Source organism: Ictalurus furcatus, chromosome 26 (genome assembly GCF_023375685.1).
Source record: "Ictalurus furcatus strain D&B chromosome 26, Billie_1.0, whole genome shotgun sequence".
Classification (NCBI taxonomy): Eukaryota; Metazoa; Chordata; class Actinopteri; order Siluriformes; family Ictaluridae; genus Ictalurus; species Ictalurus furcatus.
In genome coordinates, this window is record NC_071280.1 from 18684782 (window position 1) to 18712085 (window position 27304).

General features: G+C 38.2%; 3 protein-coding genes across 3 annotated transcripts; 2 read left to right on the forward strand and 1 right to left on the reverse strand.

Moving 5' to 3' along the window:
• Nucleotides 1-2374: 2374 nt before the first annotated feature.
• On the reverse strand, nt 2375-5047 carry LOC128602110 (claudin-4). The gene is made up of 2 exons (XM_053615667.1): nt 4442-5047; nt 2375-3367 (listed from the first exon to the last, which is right to left on the reverse strand). Exon 2 carries the CDS (start codon nt 3182-3184, stop codon nt 2528-2530), a length of 657 nt encoding a protein of 218 aa, XP_053471642.1. The 5' UTR covers nt 3185-3367; nt 4442-5047; the 3' UTR covers nt 2375-2527.
• A 2084-nt stretch (nt 5048-7131) lies between these two features.
• LOC128601833 (uncharacterized) lies at nt 7132-20615 on the forward strand. Its single transcript, XM_053615230.1, has 7 exons — nt 7132-7175; nt 7869-8083; nt 8236-9138; nt 9485-10098; nt 11568-11883; nt 18130-19029; nt 19334-20615. The coding sequence occupies exons 2-7, from the start codon at nt 8065-8067 to the stop codon at nt 19948-19950; spliced, it is 3369 nt and encodes a 1122-aa protein (XP_053471205.1). The 5' UTR covers nt 7132-7175; nt 7869-8064; the 3' UTR covers nt 19951-20615.
• Nucleotides 20616-22038: 1423 nt separating this feature from the next.
• On the forward strand, nt 22039-26351 carry LOC128602159 (GTPase IMAP family member 9). Its single transcript, XM_053615747.1, has 2 exons — nt 22039-22539; nt 23577-26351. Exon 2 carries the CDS (start codon nt 23579-23581, stop codon nt 24263-24265), a length of 687 nt encoding a protein of 228 aa, XP_053471722.1. The 5' UTR covers nt 22039-22539; nt 23577-23578; the 3' UTR covers nt 24266-26351.
• Nucleotides 26352-27304: the final 953 nt, after the last annotated feature.

Consider the following 27304-nt stretch of genomic DNA (forward strand, 5'->3'; position numbering starts at 1 on the left):
ACGTGCACACACATTCAAGGTCCTAATTTGTCTTTTAATGATATGGTAAGAGGAATTTTCAATCACAAGGGACAATAAACCACATGATCACTGCCACACAGTAAGGACAGGAAGTACACATCTTATCTTCCATCCATCCATCCATCCATCTTCTACCACTTACTCCTTTTCAGGGTCATGGGGAGCCTGGAGCCTATCCCAGAGAGCATCAGGCGGGGTACACCCTGGACAAGGTGGCAGTCCATCGCAGGGCACAATCACATACACACTCACACCCATTCATACACTACACACGCTTTAGACACACCACTCAGCCTACCATGCATGCAGGAGAACATGCAAAGTCTGCACGCACACGGCCCCAGCGGGACTCGATCCCCCAACCCTGGAGGTGTGCGATGAACACGCTAACCACTAAGCTACCGTGCGCCCTTACACAGCTTATCTTTATTTTATTATTATCATTTTTTAATCCACAGCACTGTGATTATAATTCTGATTTGTTAGAAGGTTGTCTAGTCGGTTTCTATAACAGCAGCTCTGACCTGATTCACGGGAAGGAGTCTCCAGTGTCAGTGCTTGGTAACAGTCAGAGTTAAAGCTCTAACTTTAGAACAGGAACAAACTAGTTTCCAGGAAATTTCACAACATTAAATGTAACAGTAAACCGATTTTAAGAAAAGTACGACATATCCTTCTTTACTAAATAATAATAGTAATTAAAAAAACGCAATCATTGGTAAACTGCTGTGGTATAAGTGTAACAAAAACACTGGAACATGCGGTTAGAGGAGAGTCCTGTATCCTACCCACCCCGCTGTTGATTATTTTCCTGTCTTGTTTAACTCCACTCCAAATTCTTTCTCTTTTGCATTATTCGTTAAGTTACAATACAATATAACATATGTATGAGATATGCATTTAACAGCTAATCATTAAAGACAATAAAATGTATAGTTTTCTTTTTTTCAGGGTTATAAAACTATTCAAAATATTAGCTTTGAGGAGAAACAGGCCACGCCTCCATTTCACATGTATTGTACCTCATATTAGATCTTTATTCCCCCCAAGATGGTTTGTTTATTGTCACGTGGGTATGACGTCATGAACTGCCCTTTCACATCACGTGCTTTCCCCACACGTGATCACGTTGTACTCATACCTGGGATGTGCGTGATTGTTTTTGTAAAGGCTCCTGGAATTAACAGAGGGGAGTGAAGGAGGAGAGACAAAATCACAGGAAGAGCGGAAATGAATTTAATGTCGTTCCTGGATAATAAACACCGGAAGTGTGTAATCACAGACACCTGGATTGTTTCATTCTGAATCGGTTCTGAATCGAGTCGAGTCATGACTACTAGTCAGTGTTCACTTGATTAATGCTGACACCGTGTGGACACACAGACTATTACAGGTTATAATAGGAATTAAAATTTTCAACAATAAAATAAATAAAACATTTATTATTATTATTATTAAATGAAGTATAATGCCAGAAAGCTGCCTACAAGACAGGAATTAAAATGAATACATTAAAAGCACAGTGTGTAATTTAAGACATAAATATAAACTCATTACAAACTCTATTAAAAAAAAATGCTGCTGGGATAAGAGAGGAATTATTATTATTATTTTAATTGTCTCTGCCATTGAAGGAGGTCTACAGTATAAGGAGACATTTAGGTTTTAAAATTTAGCTCCATGTGACAGTATTTCTGCAATGATTATAAAACAAGGTTGGAATTCAAGCCTCGTAATTTACATTTTCACCATAATTATGACATCAGCGGCTCTTAGAGACCACCACACACAGAGATGGCCATTGTGTCAAGTGTGCTGTTGTGCAACTGCCCCCCCACACACACGCGCACACACATGCCATGCGTGCACAAGCAGCCCACAAACAGGTTTTTTTTGTCTTTTTTTTTTTTTTTTTTACATACACAAAATATTGAGAATGGTTTGACGGTGACTTCGTTTTATTGTTAAGGACTAGTTTTATTTTAATTTTTTACACAGAAGGAATAATCAGAAATAAAACCACACCATAAAGAAATAATCAGCTCGTATAAAGCAAGCATAGTAATAGTTATTTGATTGACATTAATAAATAACATTAATGAAAAATTCAGCTATAGAGTGTAAAATATGATAAAAAAGAATAAAAATGTCATTGATATTTATTTGCGTTGTATTATTTATATATAATCATTCATTTTAAAATGACTATATGCAGCAAAAACACACTTTCTATTTTTTTCAAAATTTAACACTAGTTAGGAAAAACAAACTAATTAGATTATTAGAATCAATTATAACTATTATAATCAACATAAAATCAGATCTTAACCAGGTTGTATTCAGTGCTACAGGAAATCAGATGATTTTTGTCACTTTTTACATTTTTTAAAATGTATTGTTGATTTTAATTAGCATGTCTGAAGCACAGATATTACTTCTTGCTTGTTTTAACTTGTCTGGAAATTTCTGAATTCATTTCGATGACCTGACAATCCTGATTCCTTGCTCACACATAAGCCTTGTCCTGTTTCCCCTCCGTCGGATTGTCCTTGGCTGGCCCCGCCCCTTTGCCAAAAGTAGGCTTGGTTGGAACTCCACTAGGGGCAGAGCCTCCTTGGTACAGCATGACCCCTCCAACCAACATCATAAAGGCCACGCCTCCTCCGAGATACAGGGCAGGGCCTAGTTCACGCTTGAGTGGTGGTGCCACGTTCGGGTCGTAAAAGTCCCGAATCACAGAGAAAGTGGTCCAGAAAATTGGCAAAAAGAAAGCCACACCGGCTGCCATGAAGATGCCACCCGCCGTACGCACCAGGCGAGTCTTAACGTCGCGCGCGCCCTCGATGCAGTGTGTGCACTTCATCCCAATCACACCCAACGGTACGGCCAATAATCCGAAGAGGATAGATAAAATAACCATCACACGGCAAAACTGGGTGGAGCCTGAGAGAGCGAGTGCAGAATCGTATACTTTACACTGGATCCTCCCCAACTCTGATAGGCAGGTCATCCACAGCCCCTCCCACAGCACCTGAGAGACCACGAGCTCATCTGCGACGAAAGCTGATACGCGCCAAAATGGGGCGGCGCAAACCAAAATCCCACCCGCCCATCCTGCTATCGAAACCAACAGGCCAAGGACCTGGAGACCTGTAGTCGCCATTGTCCGATATAAACAATAACTATGTGGCTGAGATTGTGATGAAGGTTATTAAATTGTATTTTTCTTAACGTTCCCTCTGTAAGTCAGTTTAGTTTGTCTGTAAGTTCATTTTCTATTGTACGAATTTCTTTAGAGCTCAAAGATTCTGGACAAATGGACAGGAAAGAAGTAGCAGCAACAACACTGTGGGGGAAAAAAAAGCACAGAAAATACTATTACTGTTTATTCACGATACACCTTTGCATGATACACCTTCCTACACCATAAACACCCCCCCCCCCCCCCCCCCCCCATAGTCTGGATATGTTTAATCCGTATTGCAGTAGAGTTCAGGGAAAAAATATATTGCAGCAGAGACATTAACCTTAGTTTACTAAACATGAAAAACATGCTTCTGTAGCAGTTTTATCCAATCACATGCAGTTATGTAAACTATTTAGCTGAAGGCAGCTGATCAGACCAGAGACTAGTTACATAGCTAAAGACATCAGGTCAAAAATTATGTATTTATTCACAGGCAGTCTTACGACATTGTTTACAAATTCAACAACAAATATGGAATATCCATCCATCTTCGGGGCACAAGGAGTAGGACACCCTGGATACGGTCGAAGCCATTGCGGGGCACAACTGCACACCTGTTCACATGCTACGGACAATTTAAAGATGCCAATCAGCCTACAGCACATAGGACTGGAAGAGATGACTGGAGTACGCAGAGGAAACCCCTGAAGCACGGGGAGAACCCCTAGCCCTGGCGATGCGACACGAGGCAAACATGCTAGCCACTAAGACACTGACACCCCCCCCCCAATAAAATAAATAAATAAATAAAATTAAAATAAAACTTATCATTTAAAAATTAATTCAAATTCATCAAACTGAAAATAGATATGTCTCATTGCTGAGTCTATGGATCTAGTCAAAAGTGGTAACATGAAGTGCCACTAATAATAAACAAAACAAACCCACTTGAAATGGTCTTATTTATCGCGCCTTCACAAATATTTGTTGAATACCTGTGCTACTAAACAATTCCACTGTACCATAAAACACACAAAAAATTAAGACACATGAGAAAACAGATTCACAATTTATCACTGAAACTAATATTATTGTAACTACAGGTACAAATAATAATAATAATAATAATAATAATAATAATAATAAACAAACAATATTATATATTTGATGATTATGATTTTAACAGTATCAGTAATTTTTTTTTACTAACTGTACTCACACAATAACACTTACCAAACCAGTGCGTGAAGCTGTTCGTGTTGTTTGAAGATGTGGCTCTGTGGGTCTGAAGTGTGTGTGTGTGTGTGTGTGTGTGTGTGTGTGTGTGTGTGTGTGTGTTTCATTTGCTTTAACCAAAAACAGCCTCTTTGTTCATAAAACGTAGGAGGAGAACAGCACTTGGCTGAATGATACCATCTCACACACATGTATGTAAGCATGCGTACACACACACTACACGCACACACACACGCACACACACACACACACACACACTCGCAGGCAGACCAGCTACCCACATGTGGCAGTGATGCACCAGTTCACTCAATCAAAGAAAAGAACAACAAAAACCCTTCAATACTGGACAAAGACCCTCCAGAAAGACAGTCAGCCATTGTGTATTTACAAATCAGAATATTAATTATGCAGCAGACGTTGAATTAAAGATGTCTCATTGAGAACAAAAAAGAATCATCAAACATCAAGTTGAAGTAAATTTTAGGTTAATTTGTAAACTAGACAGATTAAAAAGTACATAAAATGGGAAACAGAAAAAAATAATAATTCCGCAGCACTGTAGTGAAAAAGAAAATAATCAAATTCGGGGCGTTAACTTTGCTCCATCACACCCCCCCTGTAACTCTGTGACAGAGGAATCTGTCTTTGTTTGTGCTCTAGATTGCAGAGACCTGATAGCAGACGTGTCTACTGAAGGTTTGGAGGTCAGGGATTAGAAGATACCTGATAATATTTCCCAATTACAGATGGTCGACGTAACACTGAAACCTCTGTTTGACAAAGCAGCATGTGTGGGGGAAGTCGAGCCATGTCTCTCAGGACTGTACAGTATCTTCTGGAAAATGGTGTTCTGTATGTGCTGTCTAATGTCCTGTTGTGCCTGAATGTTGGAGATTCCTCATTTGACATCTTGCACACACCATACCATGGTCAGGACATCTAGCATACCCGAAAACATACAACAGAATCAGTTCCCGCTTCTGGTGGCCATCAATGTACACATATGTGCTCACATACTGGTCCATACGTCCTGATGGTGCTGTTCGCAGGTCGGACTGAGCCCTGCTGTGTCCATTACCAGTGATCTCCACTCCATTCCAAAGGATTGCTGTGGATATAGTTGGACGGATGGAGAGGAGCAGTGCCACAGCACAGAACCTGAGCAAACTTTTGGTCTTCTATGATCCACCACACCTACTTTAATCAAAAGGTGCAGGCTATTTGTTGGTACCTTGAATAGTGAAGGCTACAGCAGGGGAAGAGCTTTCTCTTACAAAAACCCCATAGTTATGAAACAGCCTTCCAAATATTGTTCGGGCCTCAGACACAGTCTCAGTGTTTAAGTCTAGGATGGAAGCATTTTGGCTTAGTCAAAGCCTTTTGTGAATAGTTTATTCTTAAGTAAAGGAACAGATCTAGAGGCTCACGTGTATAGAGTGTTGTGGTGAACAGGGATGTTTGGATGCTGTTGCCACCCCACTCTCACACATACACCCAGGTGTGTTGATGGTGGAGTGGCTGGTTGCCTTATGTCCCAGTGATCCCTCATATCTGTGTTCCATTCTGGTTCTCCCTTTCATTTTTCCTGTTATAGATAGTCTTGTCGGACTCCCTGATTTCCCTCTGCATGCAAAGTACATTGTCCCTAACAATTACATGACAATTAGCATAATAACCACATAATCTCTCTCTCTCTCCCTCTCTCTCTCTCTCTCTCTCTCTCTCTTTCTGCCTCTCTCACTCACTACACATGCTACTCCTGAGATGCCAGTGATCCTGACCCATTCTGCTCTCCGGACCTGCCTGATCCATCCTGATGTCCTACTTCTGGTTGGAGTTCTCATAAATTAGAAGTCACATGCTGCTGCTGAGGATGTCCCCACATGGGGGCCTAAAGATAATTGAGATTACTGAGGATGTTTCCACTTAAAAACCAAGATGACTGTAATTCATATGAAAAGTTATGCTATGATGGCTTTAGGACTGCAATTGCCACAGACAGTTTTTCAGTGGACAACAAAGTTCAACTTAACAAACTTCATGTGAAAACTGTAATGAATTTCCTGCTTACAAACTACATTATTTGACCATGTAGTATTAGCACATTTATAGACAGGCTTTATTTATAATCGTATTATCCGGTGTTACCCGGATGAGGATGGGTTCCTTTTGAGTCTGGTTCCTCTCAAGGTTTCTTCCTCAATTTAACATTTAAATCCTGAATTTATATATTTCTGTAAAGTTGCTTTGTGCACAAAATGTCCATTGTTAAAATATGCTATACAAATTGAATTGAATTATTACAACCCTATGATTTGCAGATACACTACTCTCAGAGCTGCTGTTTCGGAAAATTAATAAACACCTTCTGACCATTTAGGGTCGAGAATTCCTCAGCACTGTTGTATAATAATCAGTGAGTCTAGTCTCAAGAGGGAATGCATTACAGTGATGGTATCATGGGAAAGGCATTGTTAAACGTGACACAAAGTTCAGTGTGTGTGTCTATTTACATGTGTAGTCTTATGCTTCATTTTTCTAACTCATTTCTTTTTAAATTTTACATGGGGAAAATCTAATAAACACACCTTGGAACTGCACAGCAACTGGTAAAAATAGAACAAAAGGTGTAGACACTACACAATGAAAGTGAGGGCGTGTCAAGAACAAGCACTTGCTCATGATCAGTGTAGGATAACCGAACCATCAGCAGGAACATCACCTCATAAACGTAGGTTATCATTTTCAAAAGGAATAATTAATGACTTATTTGTGTCATCTTAAGTGAGTTTTAGGCAATATTTAAAAATGATAATAATTGATAGTTCTCCTTTATACTATAGAAACAGTGGTTGTGTTGAGGTGCACATTACCATGTGCTTTTTAAGGTGTTATATTAAAGTGTAATTTGCTTGATTCTTCTACAGTATGTGCTATCAGGCTATGATATTATATATCTGTGGACGTGTTGAGAAATTATACGTAATTGAAAGACTAGAAAATGTCTTAAAAATTCGTACTGAAATAGGAAGTATCCAGACAAAAAGTGAAAGTGAAAGTTGCTACTTAAAATGTGCTGTGGAATTTAAAAAAGGGAAAACTGAATGTCTTGCTGGCATGTTTTTTTTGTAAAAAGTACCTTTTATTACTTGTGTAAAACTGTTAGAAGGTGATTTTTTTTTTTAAAGCGACTGCCTGAAAACTTCATTCAATCTCTAAGTTTGTGATATTTACCATTGGTTAGAATCTGACTTGCTGCCTGACCAAATGATGGTTCTTATTGGAAACAATGCTAATTTAAACTTGCATTAGCAAAAGACAACAGGCTAATGTAGTTAAATATATGTAAGGTTAGCAAATAAGCAAAACCTAGCTCAACATGCTCAGAATTTTTCAAATTTGATGCTGTTTATGCCTTATACAGAGCCAAAGAATACATCTCATTGAGTCACTGCTTTCTCCAGCATACTGAAGCACTGATTAATTCAAGTGTACCTTCATTGGCTGGATGAGAGAAGAGACATTCGTGACTGAAAAGAAGAGTCCATCCTTATCATTTGTATTGATTGAGCTGCACAAAGTGAACAAAAAAGGATTTAAAACAACAACAACAACAAAAAATGGCTTACCTCCTTTCAGGTATGTCAAATAGCCCTCCTGTACCTTACATGTGATAGTAAGCAAAATATTTTAACATGCTATATAACATATATTATAAAGCCGTACTTAAATTTGATCTAGTTTGAATTACATTGTACACGTCTTCATCAGTGTTTTCTTCTTTCTTGCAGTGCGTGACGATCTCAGGATAATGCTTCTTGGCCACAGCGGTGTTGGAAAAAGTGCAACAGCCAATGTAATCTTAGGAAAAGAAATGTTCAAAGAAACTGAAACTATCCAGTGTGAGATACAGAGAGGGAGAGTGGAGGGAAGAAACATCTCAGTGATTGACACTCCAGGAATCAACAACACTTCTCTCACTACAGAACAGTGGAGGACTGAGTTGAAGAAGGGTTTGTTGCTTTCTTCTCCTGGTCCTCATGTGTTCCTGCTGGTGACCAAAGTGGGAAAATTCTCAGAAGAAGAGCGAATTGCTGTGAAGTGGATTGCCGAGAACTTTGGTGAAGCAGCTCTGAAGTTCAGCATGATACTGTTCACAGGAAGAGAAGAAATGACCAACAGACAGTGGGTGAAATTTTCCAAAGATGCCAGGGTAAAGGATCTGATCAGCTGCTGTGAAGGTAGATATTGTGTGATAAACAGCAAGAGAGAGGCTAATCCTACTCAGATCATTAAACTGCTTGAGGAGATCGAGGCCATTGTCCAACGAAATGGAGATCAGTTCTACACTCAAGAGCTGTACGAAGCAGTTGATAGAATGAGAACAACAGAAGCCATTCTGAAGAAAGAGGAAATGAGAAAGGGACATGAGAGCAAACCAAAACCAAGCCATGGCGCATGTCTGGAGGTGCAGAAAGATGATGCTGTTACTGGGGTTAAGGTAAAATGTGGAAATGAGGTACCTCCTAAGAAACAAGAAGAGTCAGTGAAGTCACTTCCTGAGAGGAAAGGAGAGATGGAAGCTAAGTTTGTGAAACAAAATATCAGGAGACAGGAGGAGACACGGAGAGAGAGGGAAAGGAAGAAATGGGAGCAGGAGAAAGCAGCTACAGAGGGTAGAAAACCTGATTCAGGTGAGTTCAATACTCATTAATACTCCAATCCAACAACCCAGTTTACTGCCTGACACCAAGTGTCCAAGTTAGTTTTAAGAAAGCTAAAATGAGGGGCCTTTGTATGAATTAATTTTGTGTCTTGTGTATTTATGTTTACAAATATTGCTTATTTTTTTAAAAAATGTTTAAGAGATATAAAATACAACATTTTGGGTATTTTAAAATGATATTTAAGTTGATGTAATGAAAACGAATGATCAGGCTCAATGAGACAACACTGCAAATCAGTGAACACAACAGGAGGACTGATAAACTCATTATTAATGTGTGAAGATGACTTTCCAAAAGCTGTGTTGTTTTCCAGTGTGTGATGTGAGGATTGTGCTACTGGGAGGTGTTGGAGCAGGAAAAAGCTCATCAGGAAACACTATCCTGGGCAGAGAGGCATTTGGGAAAGACCTCATCCCAGTTACCACAATGTGCAAGAGGCAGGATGGAATGGTGGGAAATAAATCCATCACTGTGATCGACACTAAGGCTTACACTAATCATTCCTCTCAGCATTGCTTTTCAATTTACTGTGAAGAGTTGGAGCAATGTTTTTCCTTGTGTAAACCTGGCCCTCATGTGTTTGTGCTTGTTGTACCATCTCCTAATACCTTCTCTTTCCCTGTTCAATTACTATATGAAAGATTTGGCCCAGAAGTTTTGAAACGCACTTTAGTCCTCGTCACCCGCGGAGACTCTTGGGGAAGAGACCACAAGGAGGTTTTAAACAACAGCTCAGCTCTCCAGCAGCTCATCCAGAACTGTGGAGAAGATTATCAGATTTTCAACAACCAAGAGAAAGAAGACCGAACTCAGGTCACAGAACTGCTGGACAAGATTGAGATCTTGATTGAGAAGAATGGACAGGGGCACTGTACCACCGAGATGTACCAGAGAAAGGGGCAGGAGACAAGCAGTTGTACACTAATATGAATATTTTTGGAGAAATGCATCTTTACTGAGTGATAAAATGATCCATTCGATTTGAGGGCTGCAAAACATTATATACACCTTTTCAAATCATAACTGGGTGTTATGTAATGGATAGCACTCAGCTGTCTTGGGTAGTGAAGGACTTTCTGTGTAAAAGTAGAAGTCCTTATTCCTGTTCTTTTTTAAAATAGGAATTTAACAGAAATATTTGCGAGTGTTGTAGTATGTGGGATTTTATATGTGATTCATCCTATATGTATACTCTACAGAATATACAATACATACACTATACTGTTATACAACTATACAGTATATTTATTATCTCACTATATGGTGTCACACAATGGGTTCCTCTTTGAGTTAGGCTCCTCTCAAGGTTTTATCTACATGATTTTCTCTCCATGCTTTCATTTTGTTCATTAGGGATCTAAATCTTGATTTTTGTAAAGCTGCTTTGAGGCATTGTCTACTGTTAAAGTGCTATACAAATAAAATTCAGTTGAATGAATGTAATGATTGTGTCATTCTGCCTTACATCTCCTTTTGTGTTCCTCTGAAGATAAAAGTCATACAGGTTTGTTCAGTTCAGCTCACTGCAAAGTTCGCCAGGTTGAATTTAGACTTAATCTCATGTTATACCGGTCATATTTGACATATAAATATTTAATTCAAATGTTAATGTGTATACAGATGCTTTATGTTTATTATTTGGTATCATTAGATATATTGAGTTCAAGTAAAGTACTCCTGAGGTAAAGGGTAAATACAGTTCATAAAATAAGAAGTAAATGTATAATTGTACTTTTAATCATTAAAAAGTCCAGTATGAACTAAATTCAAGTAAATGTAGCACATTTGTTTTGTTAAATAATATTCTCATTTTCTGTTACATCTACATAGCGTTTCAATTATATCGACTCAGTTTCTTTAGTGGTTTTCACTTAGCGTTACTACTGCATTGACTCAGGATTTTAATTATATCTATTCAATTTTATGTGTCATGGTACTGAATGTAGTTATTGAGATCTACTTAAATTTTTTACTGACATTTACTCAATTCATAAGGTAGATTTCAAGGATTTCACAGCTTTAAAATGTACTCAAATGTACACCAAAAAATTGAGTACATTACAGTTTAAGTTTTTAGTGTGTATGCAGCATAGCTAAAAATCAATGCATCCATTTATATAGATAAATAAACAAATGATTAAAATGCTTTGTTGTTTTATGTTCGTATATTAAAGACACATACAGTATGACGGTATTACATTCTCTGTAGCAGCTAGAAAGGATTAGAATGAGTCTGTGACGAAGAAATGTGCCATGAAAGAAGTTGGGCGCATCAAGGTTATTGATACACCTGGTACGTTTGACACATCGCTGACCCCAGATCAACTGAAAAGAGAAATAAAGCAGTGTGTAAGGATGTCAGTTCCTGGTCCTCATGTGTTCCTGCTGGTGATCAGCTGGGCAGATTCACAGAGGAAGAGAAGAATGCAGTGAAGTGGATTCAGGAGAACTTTGGAGAAGATGCCTCACTCTACACCATCATTCTGTTCACTCATGCTGATCAGATTGGAAAGAGGACACTGGAGGAGTTTTTGGCAGACAGCACTGACCTGAGGAGACTTCTTAACACCTGTGGAAATCGCTATCACGCATTTAACAACAACGACCCCAAGCCTTCACAGGTCGAGAATCTGATGCAGAAGATAGATGACATGGTTTTAATGAATACAGGGATGTACTACACCAATGATATGTATGAGGCGGCTCAAAGAAGTAATATTGTTGAAATGATTGGAGCTGCTGCTGCTGCTGTAGGCGTAGCTGCAACTGCTGGGATAATTGCTTTAAAATTGCTTTAAAAATATAAACCTGTGATTTGCAGCTCCACTACTACTACTAGTAGTAGTCAGAGCTGCTGTTATAAAAAAGGAATCAACACCTTCTGACCAGAATCAGAATATAAAAATATAAAATATAAAAATATAATCTGTTTCCAAAACAGCCATGTCTAAAATATAACTAGTGGACAAACATTATAGTGCAATTAAAATGATTTTGAATAATTATTTTATAATTTTTTTTTCTATTACTGGGTTATTATTAAATATTTGCTATAATGTAGTTGAAAAAATATTTCCTCTATTTTTATCACATATCTTGAGTGGTAATCAGTATCTGCTTTATGTATATCTACATTTATCTTATTAACCGTTTATGTAATCAGTAGCTACAGTGGATGAAGGATATTCAGAAAGATTTCAGATTAAAGGAAAATTGTCTAAATTGCTATTATGAAAAACGTATAAATCATTGGTAGTGTAAATGATGTTTGATTGAAACGAATAAAAGAATGTATTGTTTGAAAATGGTTTCCGTGGTTTCTATTTTTTATCTAGTTATATGCTACGTGTAAGATTTGATTGAACTTTAGAATTTAAGAATGGCACCACATAGAAAAGCAGCTGATATTTTCAGTAAGACATGGTGGTGGATCAGTGCTGCTTTGTGGCTGATTGGTGGCCAGTGGTCCAGGGGCTCTGGTGGAGTTTGGCAGCATCATAGATTTGAACAAGATAATCAAAAATGCTTTAAAAATAAAACACTCTCACTATCAATGTTCTACACTGACCATCTCAGTCACTGGATCCGAACCCTACTGAAACCCTGTGGAGTGAACTGAGATGTGCAGTCCACCTTCACAAACCTAATAATACAAAGTCAAAGTGCTGAAGACCCTTAACCAGTTGTTCTGCCAGCAGTATCTGGCTTCACACATGTCTTTTTCTTTCAAGTCAGTGAGCTGTTTTATTCTCTGTATTGCACCAACAATACACAAGATTTACCAGTCTGTAAACTATAATATAAATCTGTGATATAACTGTCATATAAATTATGAACTCAAAAAGTAACTACTTTTTTTCTAAAATCTTGTCACATTCTGAAATGATTCAGTTTTAAGAGTTTATTTAGCCCAGTGGTTAAGACGTTGTACTACTGACTGTTGGGCCCTTGAGCAAGGCCCTTAACCCTCAACTTTTCAGTTGTATAAATGAGATAAATAAAGGTCAGAAACATTGGAGGCCTTAAATTACATCATACTTGCTATTACAGTATAAGCCCTAAGTGACTGTTTAAACTGCTTAAAGTGACCAGAAAATCCCAGCGCTGCCACAGAGACACTATGGGGAGCTTGAGCAAGACTCTTAACCCTCGTCCAATCAGCTCTGTGGTGGAGTGTAATCTGTTTCACTTACAAATTACTTTGGATAAAAGTGAGGTTTATGTGTCACAGCCTCAAAAACCTCAGAAGTGTCTTTAATTCATTCTGAATTGTTTTCTACTGTATTTGTCTTCACATTACAGTACATTCACGAATATTCTCATATATCAATCACTATTAAATACAAAAATACGTTAGAGCTTTCTCATATTAGACCTGTTCATCTTTCTTCGAAGAACCTAGTGAAGTTAGAACCTAGCACCTAGCACTATCTGCAGTTAGATCGTATGTTATTATGGGAAACTAAGAAATGTTTATCACATGTTCAGAAATGCTTCATTCTGCATGTTAGGTTGTTACGTCACTACTGCAAGTTGCTAAAATGATGATGATGATGATGATGATGATAAAATGTTTTTCTGATTGATAATTTCAATTCAATTTGATTTGTATAGCGCTTTTAGCAGTGGACATTGTCTCAAAGCAGCTTTACAGAAACATATAAACACAGGATAGAGATTTTAAGTGTGTGAATTTATCCCTATTGAGTGAGCCGGTGGTGACGGTGGTGAGGAAAAATTCCCTGAGATGATATGAGGAAGAAACCTTGAGAGGAACCAGACTCAGAAGGGAACCCGTCCTCATCTGGGTAACAACGGATAGTGTGAAACTCAAACAACGTTCATTACGGTTTATATATGAAGTCTTTGTTGAACTAGTCCACTGTTCACTAAAGGAGACCTGAGTGCAATTTCCCCCCGAAAGACTTCAAATGAGCACAATATGGAATTTAGACAAAAATGTCTTACATTTACTATGAAAGTGAAAGTAAAAAGCTTTTACTGGAAAAGCCCCAGAGAGTAGATTCATGCGGCCTTTCAGTGACAGAAGATTACACTGATTGAGACTGATTTGGGCTGATTTTTTACTTTTTAAAATTTTTTTTTATCTTTGTAAGTTTAGTGATATTCAAATAATTATGCTAAAATTTACCATTTTGATTTATGTGTAAATCATCTCGAAATGTTTATTTCCTGTCAGTGTAAATGAACAAATTGGAAGTATGGCAGATTTGCATGAAACTAGAGTGTTAAAAAAAATAAATAAATAAAATTAAAGCTACTCCATACCTCATGATGGAAAATAATGCATTCATGGACACAGGAAAGCGATTCGTAAACACTTAAGAAGGAGAACACAGATGTCCTGTACAAATCATCCAATACATATATATATATATATATATATATATATATATATATATATATATATATATATATGTATATATATATATATATGTATATATATATATATATATATCCTGCTTTAATAGAACTCTGTGTGTGTGTGTGTGTGTGTGTGTGTGCGTGTGTGTGTAAAGTGCAAAATAAATTTATATCCACTGATGACAATAAGTAATATTGGTGAATAATAATAAAATGCTATTAAATGTTGTGAATCTATAAAATGCCGATTCCTAAGGCATCTATCTCTATCGGTAATACTCTCGTGGTGACTCTGGTGTCTACATCTCTGTGTTTGTCGAGTTGTTTTCTCTACAAGTTGCTATCTGCTTTAACCACAAGCTTCCTTTCTGACGCTCAGATAGATGCATTATGAAACTGAAAGATAAATCCAAGAAGAAGTCAACAGTATCACGACAGTACGTTCAAGGTAATTTGTTTATTACGTTTTATTGTATTCATGTCTTTTTTTCATGTGACTGGGGCAGGTGGGGGCATCATGCAGCAGGATGATGGGGAATGAGCAATTAACGTTGCCCATCTTATTTGCGTGCTTGTGTTAACTGTTAATCTCTCTCTCTTACTGCACCGAGCCTCTGGGGCAGGAGCGGAGTTACGCCTCAGGCTTGCTCTTCGGTCCAAGTTGATGAAGAAAATAATAAACTCTAGTCTTAGTCTATCATAGAAAAAGAGGACTCGCCAGTCACTTCTAAAAAGTCTACAAATCTCCACTCAAGTGGATTTGGTTTATTGCAGGATAACAATTAACAATATAGTAATTAACAATAACGATGGCGTAGATCCTCACCACGAAAATCTTATCCAAGATCAAAGCGTTTCACACACTATATATATATATATATATATATATATATATATATATATATGTATATATATATATATATATATATGTGTGTGTGTATAGTGTTACCAAGGTACATCAGATCCTTAACGTGAGAATCATTGGTGTCCTTAGCACCAAGTTGAACATTGAAAGATTATGAGCTGGACCTCAGAAAAGAAAACAAATTGAGTATACATAGGACAAGCATTTCTTTAAGCATGTGTGTGTGTGTGTGTGTGTGTGTGTGTGTTTCAGTCACTGAGCACAGGATGTTAGGCTAACCCACAGTATCCTGTTGAGAACGTCTGCTAGCTTCATAGGGCCTCAGTGACTTTCACCCAGTCGTATGTCAGTTATAGCATATAAGAAAGCAAGGTTTTTCAGCATCTTGTTATTCTAACACTTTGCACTTTTTCATATCACACATGCAAGCAAAAGAAGTACAGCGCCTTTGTTATTTTAACCCTTTATATTCATTCAGTTGACATGTACACTAGAGCTTGGCTTAGATCATGTTCATGTGGGTCAGGAAGTGGTTTTTCACGCAGTAAGCAGACTTGTGTATATTTTCTACATACATTTTAGTTCTTAAAATATTCTTATGACTTTTCTGATCTGTTTCTGAACATCTCCATGGCACTTCCGAACTCGATCAGCCATTGCAGCTAAACAATCTGCTGGACCTTCAGAGATTGCAGGATCATGTGGTAGTTGTCAGTGATCAGCATTCCAGATGACTCTTCATTCTTCCTGCCTTTTCTTCTGCTCTTTCCTTTCTTGCTCTTCTCTTGTTCCTGACGGATCTTTTTGCAGTATGAGGTGTCAGCTCGTCCTCTGAGGGAGGCTTTAGTAATAATCGGGAAGAAGTCACCAAGAGTTACAGTTTTGGCTCTGGGTGTAATTTGTTCAATCGGTGAGATAGGAGGTTGAGAACTACACATCAGAGGCCGTCTACAACACCGTGTGGAATCATCAAGCTGAGAGACAATGTTAAGTGCCACTGAAAAGCTGCTAAGCCTTAGTTCTTTCTTGTTGGTCAACCTTGTAAGAGCCTGCTTGGAGCATAAGGGTATAACTGTCGTAAGAGCTTGTGATTGGCCAACATAACCTATATGGGTAGTGGAACTCAGGACCAAGGTTCAGTCAATTTAGCTATGCTAGTTTAGTGATTTTGAAACCTGCAGTCTTCTCTCCAGGGCCTCATAATTGGCAGATCCAATGAGGGACCCTGGAACATAAGCTCACAGATTCACAGAGTTGAGTTTGTCATGTAATGAGGTTTAGGACAGATGTGAGTGCAGTTAAGAGCTTTTACTAAAGGGACATTGGCATGCAAATCCAAATCCAAAGGCAAAACCGTGGTCAAAACAAGCAAACAGTCAGGCGATCGGCAAACGGGCGTAAACTGGGCTAGGACTAGAACTGAGAAACGCTAAGCTAGAAACAAGATCCAAAACCATGAAACAAAGTACGTAACGATACTTCACACTGAACAAAGACACACCAAGGGTTTAAATACCAAAGGAAATCCATGGGATAACACACAACAACTGGTTACAATGATGACACGTAAGGGGAAACAACCAATGACAATACAGGGGCGGAGCCAGGACATAAACCATAACAGAACACATGTGTCAAGCGTAAACACAGTCAATATCATTGAAAACCTGGAAGCGCACACTGGGTAATTAATATATGTATATATTGCTGAGCATGCTGCATGCTTCTCGCTCAGTGCGAGGGGAAATCCTGACAGAGTTAAGCTTGCTGAGTAAGGATTTAATATTGAAATTGTGCAAATCAGTATTCAGATCAGTATTCAGACAGATTTAAGCGCTATTCTGATATTCGGTTTGAATTAAACCTTGTGTGTGTGTTTTTTCTATGGGTTTATAATCACCTTTATATCTGCTTTGTGGGGTGATTATAATTCACTTTATTATGGTATTTGGTGTGAATATCATTTAGTAAAAGTATTCAGCACCATTATAATGTTCTGTGCAGAGAGCCAGTATTTTTTAAACCTTGGATCAAGCACACGACTCGTTTTAATAAACGGTACCTGGACTTACACGACTGTAGGTTGTGCAGTTGTTGATATGGTGAAGGTTTCTGTAAGGAGATGTTTATTTAGTATTTGGGGAAAGAGTGTTTTTTTTCTTACTAACTTCAATAGATAGAAAATTGCATTGTTTTGTAATGATATTCATTTTGTGGAAAATAGTATATAGCGCCACATTTGGGCTGTCGAACAGTAGATTTGCATGAAAGATTATTTTTGGATGCATATTCTATGTCCAGGTTAATGGCGCTGCTCAAAGATCGATAGAAAGAGAACAAACGAGGATTTAAAGGAAGAAAATGGCTTTCCACCCTTCAGGTATGTCAAATAGCCCTCCTGTATCCTAAATGTGATAGAAAGCTAAATATTTTTTTTACATAATATGTAACACAAATATTATATTATATTTTTATGTATAAATGTGTAGGTCTTATTTAGTTCTGTGTCGTCTCATGTGGTTAGAGTGTTTTATGTAGCACTGTGGTCCTGGAGGAACGTTGTTTCATTTCATTGTGAACCTTTCCAGCTGTATATGGCTGAAATGACAATAAAACACTTGACTTGATTTGATAGAGCTATACTTAAATTTGATCTAGTTTGAACTACATTGTACACGTCTTCTTCAGTGTTTTCTTCTTTCTTGCAGTGCGTGACGATCTCAGGATAATGCTTCTTGGCCACAGCGGTGTTGGAAAAAGTGCAACAGCCAATGTAATCTTGGGAAAAGAAACATTCAAAGAAACTGAAACTATCCAGTGTGAGATACAGAGAGGGAGAGTGGAGGGAAGAAACATCTCAGTGATTGACACTCCAGGAATCAACAACACTTCTCTCACTACAGAACAGTGGAGGACTGAGTTGAAGAAGGGCTTGTTGCTTTCTTCTCCTGGTCCTCATGTGTTCCTGCTGGTGACCAAAGTGGGAAAATTCTCAGAAGAGAGAATTGCTGTGAAGTGGATTGCCGAGAACTTTGGAGAAGAAGCTCTGAAGTTCAGCATGATACTGTTCACAGGAAGAGAAGAAATGACCAACAGACAGTGGGTGAAATTTTCCAAAGATGCCAGGGTAAAGGATCTGATCAGCTGCTGTGAAGGTAGATATTGTGTGATAAACAGCAAGAGAGAGGCTAATCCTACTCAGATCATTAAACTGCTTGAGGAGATCGAGGCCATTGTCCAACGAAATGGAGATCAGTTCTACACTCAAGAGCTGTACGAAGCAGTTGATAGAATGAGAACAACAGAAGCCATTCTGAAGAAAGAGGAAATGAGAAAGGGACATGAGAGCAAACCAAATCCAAACCATGACGCATGTCTGGAGGTGCAGAAAGAGGATGCTGATACTGGAGTTAAGGTAAAATGTGGAAATGAGGTACCTCCTAAAAAACAAGAAGAGTCAGTGAAGTCACTTCCTGAGAGGAAAGGAGAGATGGAAGCTAAGTTTGTGAAACAAAATATCAGGAGACAGGAGGAGACACAGAGAGAGACAGAAAAGAAGAAATGGGAACAGGAGAAAGGAGGTCCAGGGGGTAGAAAACCTGATTCAGGTGAGTTTAATACTTAATATTAATTTATTAATATTAATTAATAAATTAATATTAATACTTTAATATTTATACTCCAATCCAACAGCCCAGTTTACTGCCTGACACCAAGTGTCCAAGTTAGTTTTAATAAAGCTAAAATGAGGGGCCTTTGTGTGGATTAATAACAGTTACTGTTGTGTATTTATGTTTACAAATATTGTTTATACTGATGATTAAGAGATTAAACTACACAAATAACCGGAGGACTGATAAACTCATTATTAATGTGTGAAGATGACTTTCCAAAAGCTGTGTTGTTTTCCAGTGTGTGATGTGAGGATTGTGCTACTGGGAGGTGTTGGAGCAGGAAAAAGCTCATCAGGAAACACTATCCTGGGCAGAGAGGCATTTGGGAAAGACCTCATCCCAGTTACCACAATGTGCAAGAGGCAGGATGGAATGGTGGGAAATAAATCCATCACTGTGATCGACACTAAGGCTTACAATAATCGTTCCTCTCAGCGTTGCTTTTCAAAGTACTGTGAAGAGTTGGAGCAATGTTTTTCCTTGTGTAAACCTGGCCCTCATGTGTTTGTGCTTGTTGTACCATCTCCTAATACCGTCTCCTTCCCTGTTCAATTACTATATGAAAGATTTGGCCCAGAAGTTTTGAAACGCACTTTAGTCCTCGTCACCCGCGGAGACTCTTGGGGAAGAGACCACGAGGTGGTTTTAAACAACAGCTCAGCTCTCCAGCAGCTCATCCAGAACTGTGGAGAAGATTATCAGATTTTCAACAACCAAGAGAAAGAAGACCGAACTCAGGTCACAGAACTGCTGGACAAGATTGAGATCTTGATTGAGAAGAACGGACAGGGGCACTGTACCACCGAGATGTACCAGAGAAGGGGGCAAAAGACAAGCAACTGTTCCCTAATATGAATATTTTAAAGTCTTCATTGCGAAATGCATCATTACTGGGTGACAAAAGTTTTTTTAAAATATTGTAGTGTGTGGTGATGTCATATGTGATTTATTCTGTATACATACAGTATATTATTATGCAAATGTACAATATATGTATTATCTCACTATCCACTGTCACCCAGAACAGGATGGGTTCCCTTTTGAGTTAGGCTCCTCTCAAGCTTTCTTCCTCATGGTTTTCATCACCACTGTCACCTCTACATCTACATGTATGGTACAGGCGGAAAAACACCATACTTTACCCTGAACAGAGACACATGGGGGTTTAAATATACAAACCAAGGGACACTCCCCCTCCCACATACCAAAGCTCCCCCTCCTGGTAATCCTGGCCCTCTGGGCAAAATGTGCACATAGCCCTCAAAGTCCCAAGGCAGGCATTGTCCATAGATCTGAAGAGCAAACATGAGGCTGAGGCAGGCTGGTCGAGGCCGTGAGGGGGGAACAAGACTTTGGAGATCACACCATCAGCCTTAGGCATGAGCTGGGAGGCCTTGTAATCAGCCTCATGTCATGAGAGACCATTTTATCAGCCTTAGGCAGGAGCAGAGCTTGGTAGGTCATTTTGACGAGCTCTAGCTTGAGCATGGCATGTGAGGCCACACCATCAGCCTTTGGCATGAACAGAATTTGGGAGGCGGCCTCATCGGTCTCTGGCAGGTACATGGCTTGGGATTTTAGCCCATTTCTCAGTACAGAACAACTTCAAATCTGGGATGTTGGTGGGTTTCCTAACATGAACTGCTTGCTTCAGGACTTTCCACAGCATTTCTATTTTATTAAGGTCAGGACTTTGAGTTGGCCATTCTAAAACATTTCTTTTATTCTTCTTTAACCGTTCTTTGGTAGAACGACTTGCGTCTATTTTCCTTTAGAGTGCACTGGTATTATTCAGAATACATTGTTCCATCAATGATTACGAGTCGTCCTGGCCCAGCTGCAGCAAAACAGCCCCAAACCATGACACTACACTACAAACCATGACAGCCCCAAACCATGAAACCATGGCATCATGTTTCACAGATGGGATAAGGGTCTTATGCTGGAATGCAGTGTTTTCCTTTCTCCAATCATAACACTTCTCATTAAAAATAAAACAAAACTCTATTTTGGTCTCATTCATCCACAAAACATTTTTCCAATAGTCTTCTGGCTCGTCCACATGATCTTTATCAAACTGCAAACAGGCAGCAATGTTCTTTTTGTAGAGCAGGGACTTTCTCCTTGCAGTCCTTCCCTGCACACCATTGTTGTTCAGTGTTCTCCTGATGGTGAACTCATGAACATTAACATTAGCCAATGCGAGAGATGACTTAAGCTGCTTAGATGTCACCCTGGGTTCCTTTGTGACCTCGTGGACTATTACATGTATTGCTCTTGGAGTGATCTTAGCTGGTCTCCACTCCTGTGGAGGGAACAATGGTGTTGAATTTCATCAGTTTGTACACAATCTGTCTGACTGTGGATTGGTTGAGTCCAAACTCTTTAGAGGTGGTTTTGTAACCTTTTCCAGCAACTCTTTTTCTGAAGTCCTCAGAAATCTCCTTTGTTCATGCCATGATACACTTCCACAAATGTGTGTTCTGAAAATCAGACTCTGATAGATCTCTGTTTAAATAAAACAGGACGCTCACTCACTCACACCTGATAGTCATCCCATTGATTGAAAACACCTGACTCTAATTTCACTTTCAAATGAATTTGCTAATCCTAGAGGTTCACATGCTTTCGCCTCTCACAGATATGTAATATTGGATCATTTTCCTCAATAAATAAATGACCAAGTGTAATATTTTGTCTCATTTGTTTAATTGGGTTCTCTTTATCTACTTTTAGGACTTGTGTGAAAATCTTATGATGTTTTGGGTCATATTTATTCAGATATATAGAAAAAATGTACGGTTTGTTTGAGTCCAATGACTTTTAAGTGTTTAATGATTTTATTTTATTTTTGAAATGGTGTGATTAAGCTAAACTATTTATGACACATAATGTCCGAAAGATATCGGTCCTGCCTGCTGATAAACGCCAGTGGAGATGTTTTACAACGCGAGTACGTAGTCATGTCGCTGGAAATTGAGTCTTCAGTGTCCCAGTGTGTAGTGAGCCAGGTGTGTGCAGGAAGCGATAGAGATAACTGAAGAAGTGCTACAATTGAAGGGAGGGTGCCCTCTAGTGGCATGAAAGTGAAATGTTCCCACCAGATGTTACAGACAGATTACACAAGTACAAATTACACAAAACAAAACTTGGAAAATAGACATTGGGAAGCATGAATGCAACATCCTATCTACCTTAAAGCAAGTGTGTGTGTGTGTGTGTGTGTGTGTGTGTGTGTGTGTGTGGGTGTGTCATCTATGAAACCTTGTGATATCCAACAAAACCTGCTTAACAGGAAATAGATGTTTGCACGGCATGGATTATATACAGTAATTACGTGTCAGGGAACAGCAGTACAGAGCTGAACTTCACAACACATTGCACAAACCAGCACAGTGACTCTTCCAGTGACTCTTCCCTTTACTTCCACGTCCACACTTTAAAGTAAGTACCTGCACAAACATCACCTTCGTTTAAATTGGGACTCTCATTATCAGCTGATATAATGTTAATTTGTCCTGTATGCTGTTTCGTACATACATAAATCTGATGTGTGTATGTGGTGTGGCGTTTGTTCCTGTTCACTACAGATACTGAAAAAATTGTGTTGCTATTATTTCAGTACAAAGGAAGAAGTGTTCTGGGAATGAAGTTCAAATATCTACAATGTTTTCATAGTCCTAATTCTTCTATTTTCTGTCAGTGGGTTCTTCTCATTTGCATGACTTATTGTTATGTGTTATGTATTATTGTGGTTGTTATCTTACCCAGTTGCAAGCTGTAGCATAGTCGTATAGTCAGGGTATCAGGGATACATTCGGCTATCCTAGGTCCACTGTCATTTACTACTTTAACCAGCACTGTCTTAGTACTGTCATGAGGCGTAACTCCTGACTGTTCAAGTTCATGAACGTTATTCCTACTGTGTGTAAGTATGAGCCTAACCACTGCACTACAACTTTTTCTAGGATCTTGGAGATAAAAGGGAGGTATGATATTGGCCTGTAGTTGGACAGCTGACAAGGGTCGAGGAAAGGTTTTTAATTTTAATACTGTTTTGATAACTGCTAGTTATGCTAGCATTTAAGTATCTAGCCAGAGATAAGGGAGGAGTTAATTATTTTTAATTATTCTGGAAGGATCAGCTTGAGGAAATGTGTAAGGGATCGAGTACACAAGTTGATGATTTTAACGAGACAATTAGTGAAACTATTTTGGTCTGTATGGGAGTAAAAGATTATAATTGCTCTAGTGACATGGTTTTGTTGTTATCTACAAACCTGGTTATAAAATTCTCTGACTTTCCAAGACGAAATGCTAGTCACAAGAAGAAAACTACAATATTTACATTAAAAAAGTATTTAAAGTGACTAGTTTCTTACTATTCCTGTTTTAATTTATATACATATATATATTATATGTATATATTATGTATATTATATACATATAATATATATATATATTTTTTTTTTTACTGTCAGCAATGGATTTGCGGATTGTTCTCCTGGGGAAGACTGGATCAGGGAAGAGTGCATCTGGAAACACCATCCTTAACGGCACGCATTTTGAAGTGAAATCTTCTCCTGTATTAGTGACTACAAACTGTGCAGTGAAAACAAGTGGGAACATCAGGGTTATCGATACACCTGGCCTGTTTAACACATCGCTAACCCCACATGAATTAAGAGAAGAAATGGATCAGTGTATGAGCATGGCAGTTCCTGGTCCTCATGTGTTCCTGCTGGTGGTCAAACTGGGCAGATTCACAGAGGAGGCGAAGAACGCGGTGAACTGGATTAAGAAGAACTTTGGAAAACATGCCTTGCTCTACACGATTATTCTGTTCACTCATACTGATCAGCTTGGAGAGAGGACACTCGATGACTTTTTGGAAGAGAGTCCTGATTTAAGGCGACTCCTCAACAGCTGTGGAAATCGATATCATGCGTTCAACAACAATGATTCCAGTCCTTCCCAGTTAGAAGACCTGATGCAGAAGATAGATAACATGGTTAAGATGAATGACAGGCATTATTACACTAATGAGATGTACGAGAATGCTCAGGGAAAGATCAGAGGTGGTGAAATGTTTGCTTTAGGCATCGCTGCAGCTTCAGGGATAACTGCAACTGCCGGACTAGTAACTTTAGGATTATTAATCAGAAGATGAATACAGTGTTGGCCAAAACATAATGAAAATCAGTACTCAGTCTCGTTTCGGGCCATGCCAGACCTGAAAATATCAAATATCACAAAACGATAGAGAGCATTAAATTAAAAAAACCTCCAAACAAACAGAATTGGAACGTATTCCTGCCCTTTTAATGTACAGTACACAAACTGTATATTTATTAGTTTATTAGATTCCTCTGCAAGCTATTTTCCTAAATATACTCAGTACAGTTTGGACATAATACCTGCTTTATAACATATTTATCTCATTAGCATTTCGTTTGGCATTATGGTAATTAAGACTGCAATCAACTTATAAGAATGTATGTATGGTTTTTCAGCTACATGGATATTTCGAAATACTTTTAACCCTTTCCTGTAAGATGTGGAATACCTTGAAGTAAAATATTTGGAAATGCTAAAAATGTACGTTATTTTAAATAATTAAAAAAGTGAAAATGTGGAAATATTCTTCACTAAAACATGCAATGTTTTTTTTTTTTTTTTTTTTTTAAGTAATATAAGCCTCATATTTACTGTGGATCTCATATAATGGCTAATCCCTGATTCCCAGATATCAAACTGTCATATTAAACTAAGGCTGCAGCTCAGATGAAGCTCTGCTGTGTTTGGTTTTTCTGTAAAATACAATCATTAATGACTTGAAGCCTTGTTTCCTTGAAGAGTTTCCTCAAGAATAGATCCAGTTTTTGCATAGTATATATTCTGACCATGTAGAAAGATATACAGTCTCAAAGCCTCATTAGCTGGATGTTTAAACAAACATTGTCACGGTCCATTTAAAGGACCCAAATTGTAGATAATCGTACAGGCATGATCGTATCAAACTATCACTAATAAACACAATATACCTTAAATGGAACAAATAACATTATTAGCTCAACATGTAGAAGTATATCTGGCCAAGTATTATATACATTTCATGTCTAGGTGAAATGTTATGGTTAAAATGTTATACCCTTTCAGTAAAGAAGGCCTCTGTTTTAATTTTGGGAAACACTGCCCTGCTCAGCTCTTATACTTCTTTTTGACTTTTTGACTAATAATAATAATAAACTAATAAAAAGATCTTTAAAGTGTGAATCCAATTCGTCAATATCCGCCTAATACCACTTCTGTGTGTCTAGGTGCCCGTCGTCATTTCTTCTTCTCCCCTTTACTGGATACTAGGTCTCTCTCATGTTTATTTCATGTCATTTTTATCCACAACAGTGTTTTCTGTGAATGAGAGCATCATGTTCACACACTGAGGCCACAGTGGGAAAGACTCGCCACTCGTGAGCACACTTTTAATCACAAAATTAGTACCAGGACACTGTTCTGTTCTTGATCATGTGATCTGAAGTCTAATGAACATGATTTCAGACTTTTGATGCAAATAAAGGAAAACTTCCTGAATTAAATTCATCAATTACAGAAATTACAGAATAAACGAGTGACCTGGTGAACCAACAATCAGAGAAAAAGGAGAGCAAATTCAAAACAAACATGTAAAGGATATATTAAGTGGCGCTGATGATAAAGGGCATTCTGGGAAATCTAGATGCCTGTGAGTGTACATCAGGTGTTGGTGAATGTGATGGAAGTAAACAAGGTCAATTTCCTGTAAACTTCCTGTTTGTACAGTGAATACTGTGTAAAGAACGAGTTTGAACTAGATTGTATTTCAAGTCACCATCGAGGACACTTTTATGGAATAGTGAACTGAACCAGTGATTTAGATGATGATTAAGATGAGTCAGAATTTTAGATGAATCACTGATTAAAATAAATCATTGGTTTTGAAAAGAATCACTGTTTTAGATGAATCAGTCATTTAGATGAATCTTTGTTTTAGACGAATCACTGATTAAAATGAATCGGTGATTTAGAGGAATCACCGTTTTAGATGAATCGTTCATTTTGTTGAATCACTTATTAAAATGAATCGTTCATTTTGATGACTCAGTGTGTTAGATGAATCAGGCATTCAGATGGATGTTTAAACAAAGCCTTCATTCATGTTCATGTTTGTTAAATAGTCTTTTATGTTTTGCCATTTTATTAAAACTTTATTAATGCCTCGAAACACATTGTGTTCAGGTGTTAACTTGAGAAATTTTGGCTCCCCCTAGTGTTTTACATCTCTCTCTCTCTCTCTCTCTCTCTCTCTCTCTCTCTCTCTCTCTCTCTCTCTCTCACTCTCATTCTTTAACAGAAAATTTTCAGTCAAAAATAACAATGAAAGATCAAAATAAAGAAAGAAAAAGATGAATACACACCATTTTAGTTAGAGGGTAAAGTACATGCGTCACCTTTATCACTCATTATAAGTTTTCTTAGCAGTGGTTTATTTCATTAAATGAAACTATTTAGATTTTTTTTTAGTAAGGTCTGTAAAAATGGAGCTGCATCTTGTCTCTCTCTCTCTCTCTCTCTCTCTCTCTCTCTCTCTCTCTCTCCACTCAGGTCTCTGATTGTGTTTGACGTCACTCCTCTCTGTCTGTCTGTCTGTCTGTCTGTAGCACTAGACCTTGCGTGAGAGGTCTCTCTTCTTTCTCTGTTCCTCTTCTTTTGCAGCTGTCCTCTATCTCCCCTCTGCATCAGCTGTTCACTGCCCATCCCTCTGTTCATGAAACAACAACAACAACGACAACCAGCTGTTGCTTTGTCCATCAGACATTTTGGGCTGATGTCTTTGTTAAATTTGTTTGCAAGGTCATTTGCAGACACCATTTCTTGAAGTGTTTCTGTGTTTTTAATGTTTTTTTTCTTCTTCTTCATGTTTTATTACCAGTAATGTAATGATGGAGAGTTTCGTGAAGCAAACAAGTAGTAACAAGTGTTTATTGATTATTTACAGCATACATTGGAATCGCAGAGGTGGCTTAGCGGTTAAGGCTCTGGGTTACTGATTGGGAGGTTGGGGGTTCAAGCTGCCACTGTTGGGCCCTTGAACAAGGCCCTTAACCCTCTCTGTATCATTGTTGACCCTGTGCTCTGACCCTGACATCCTGGGGTATGTGAAGAAAAAAGA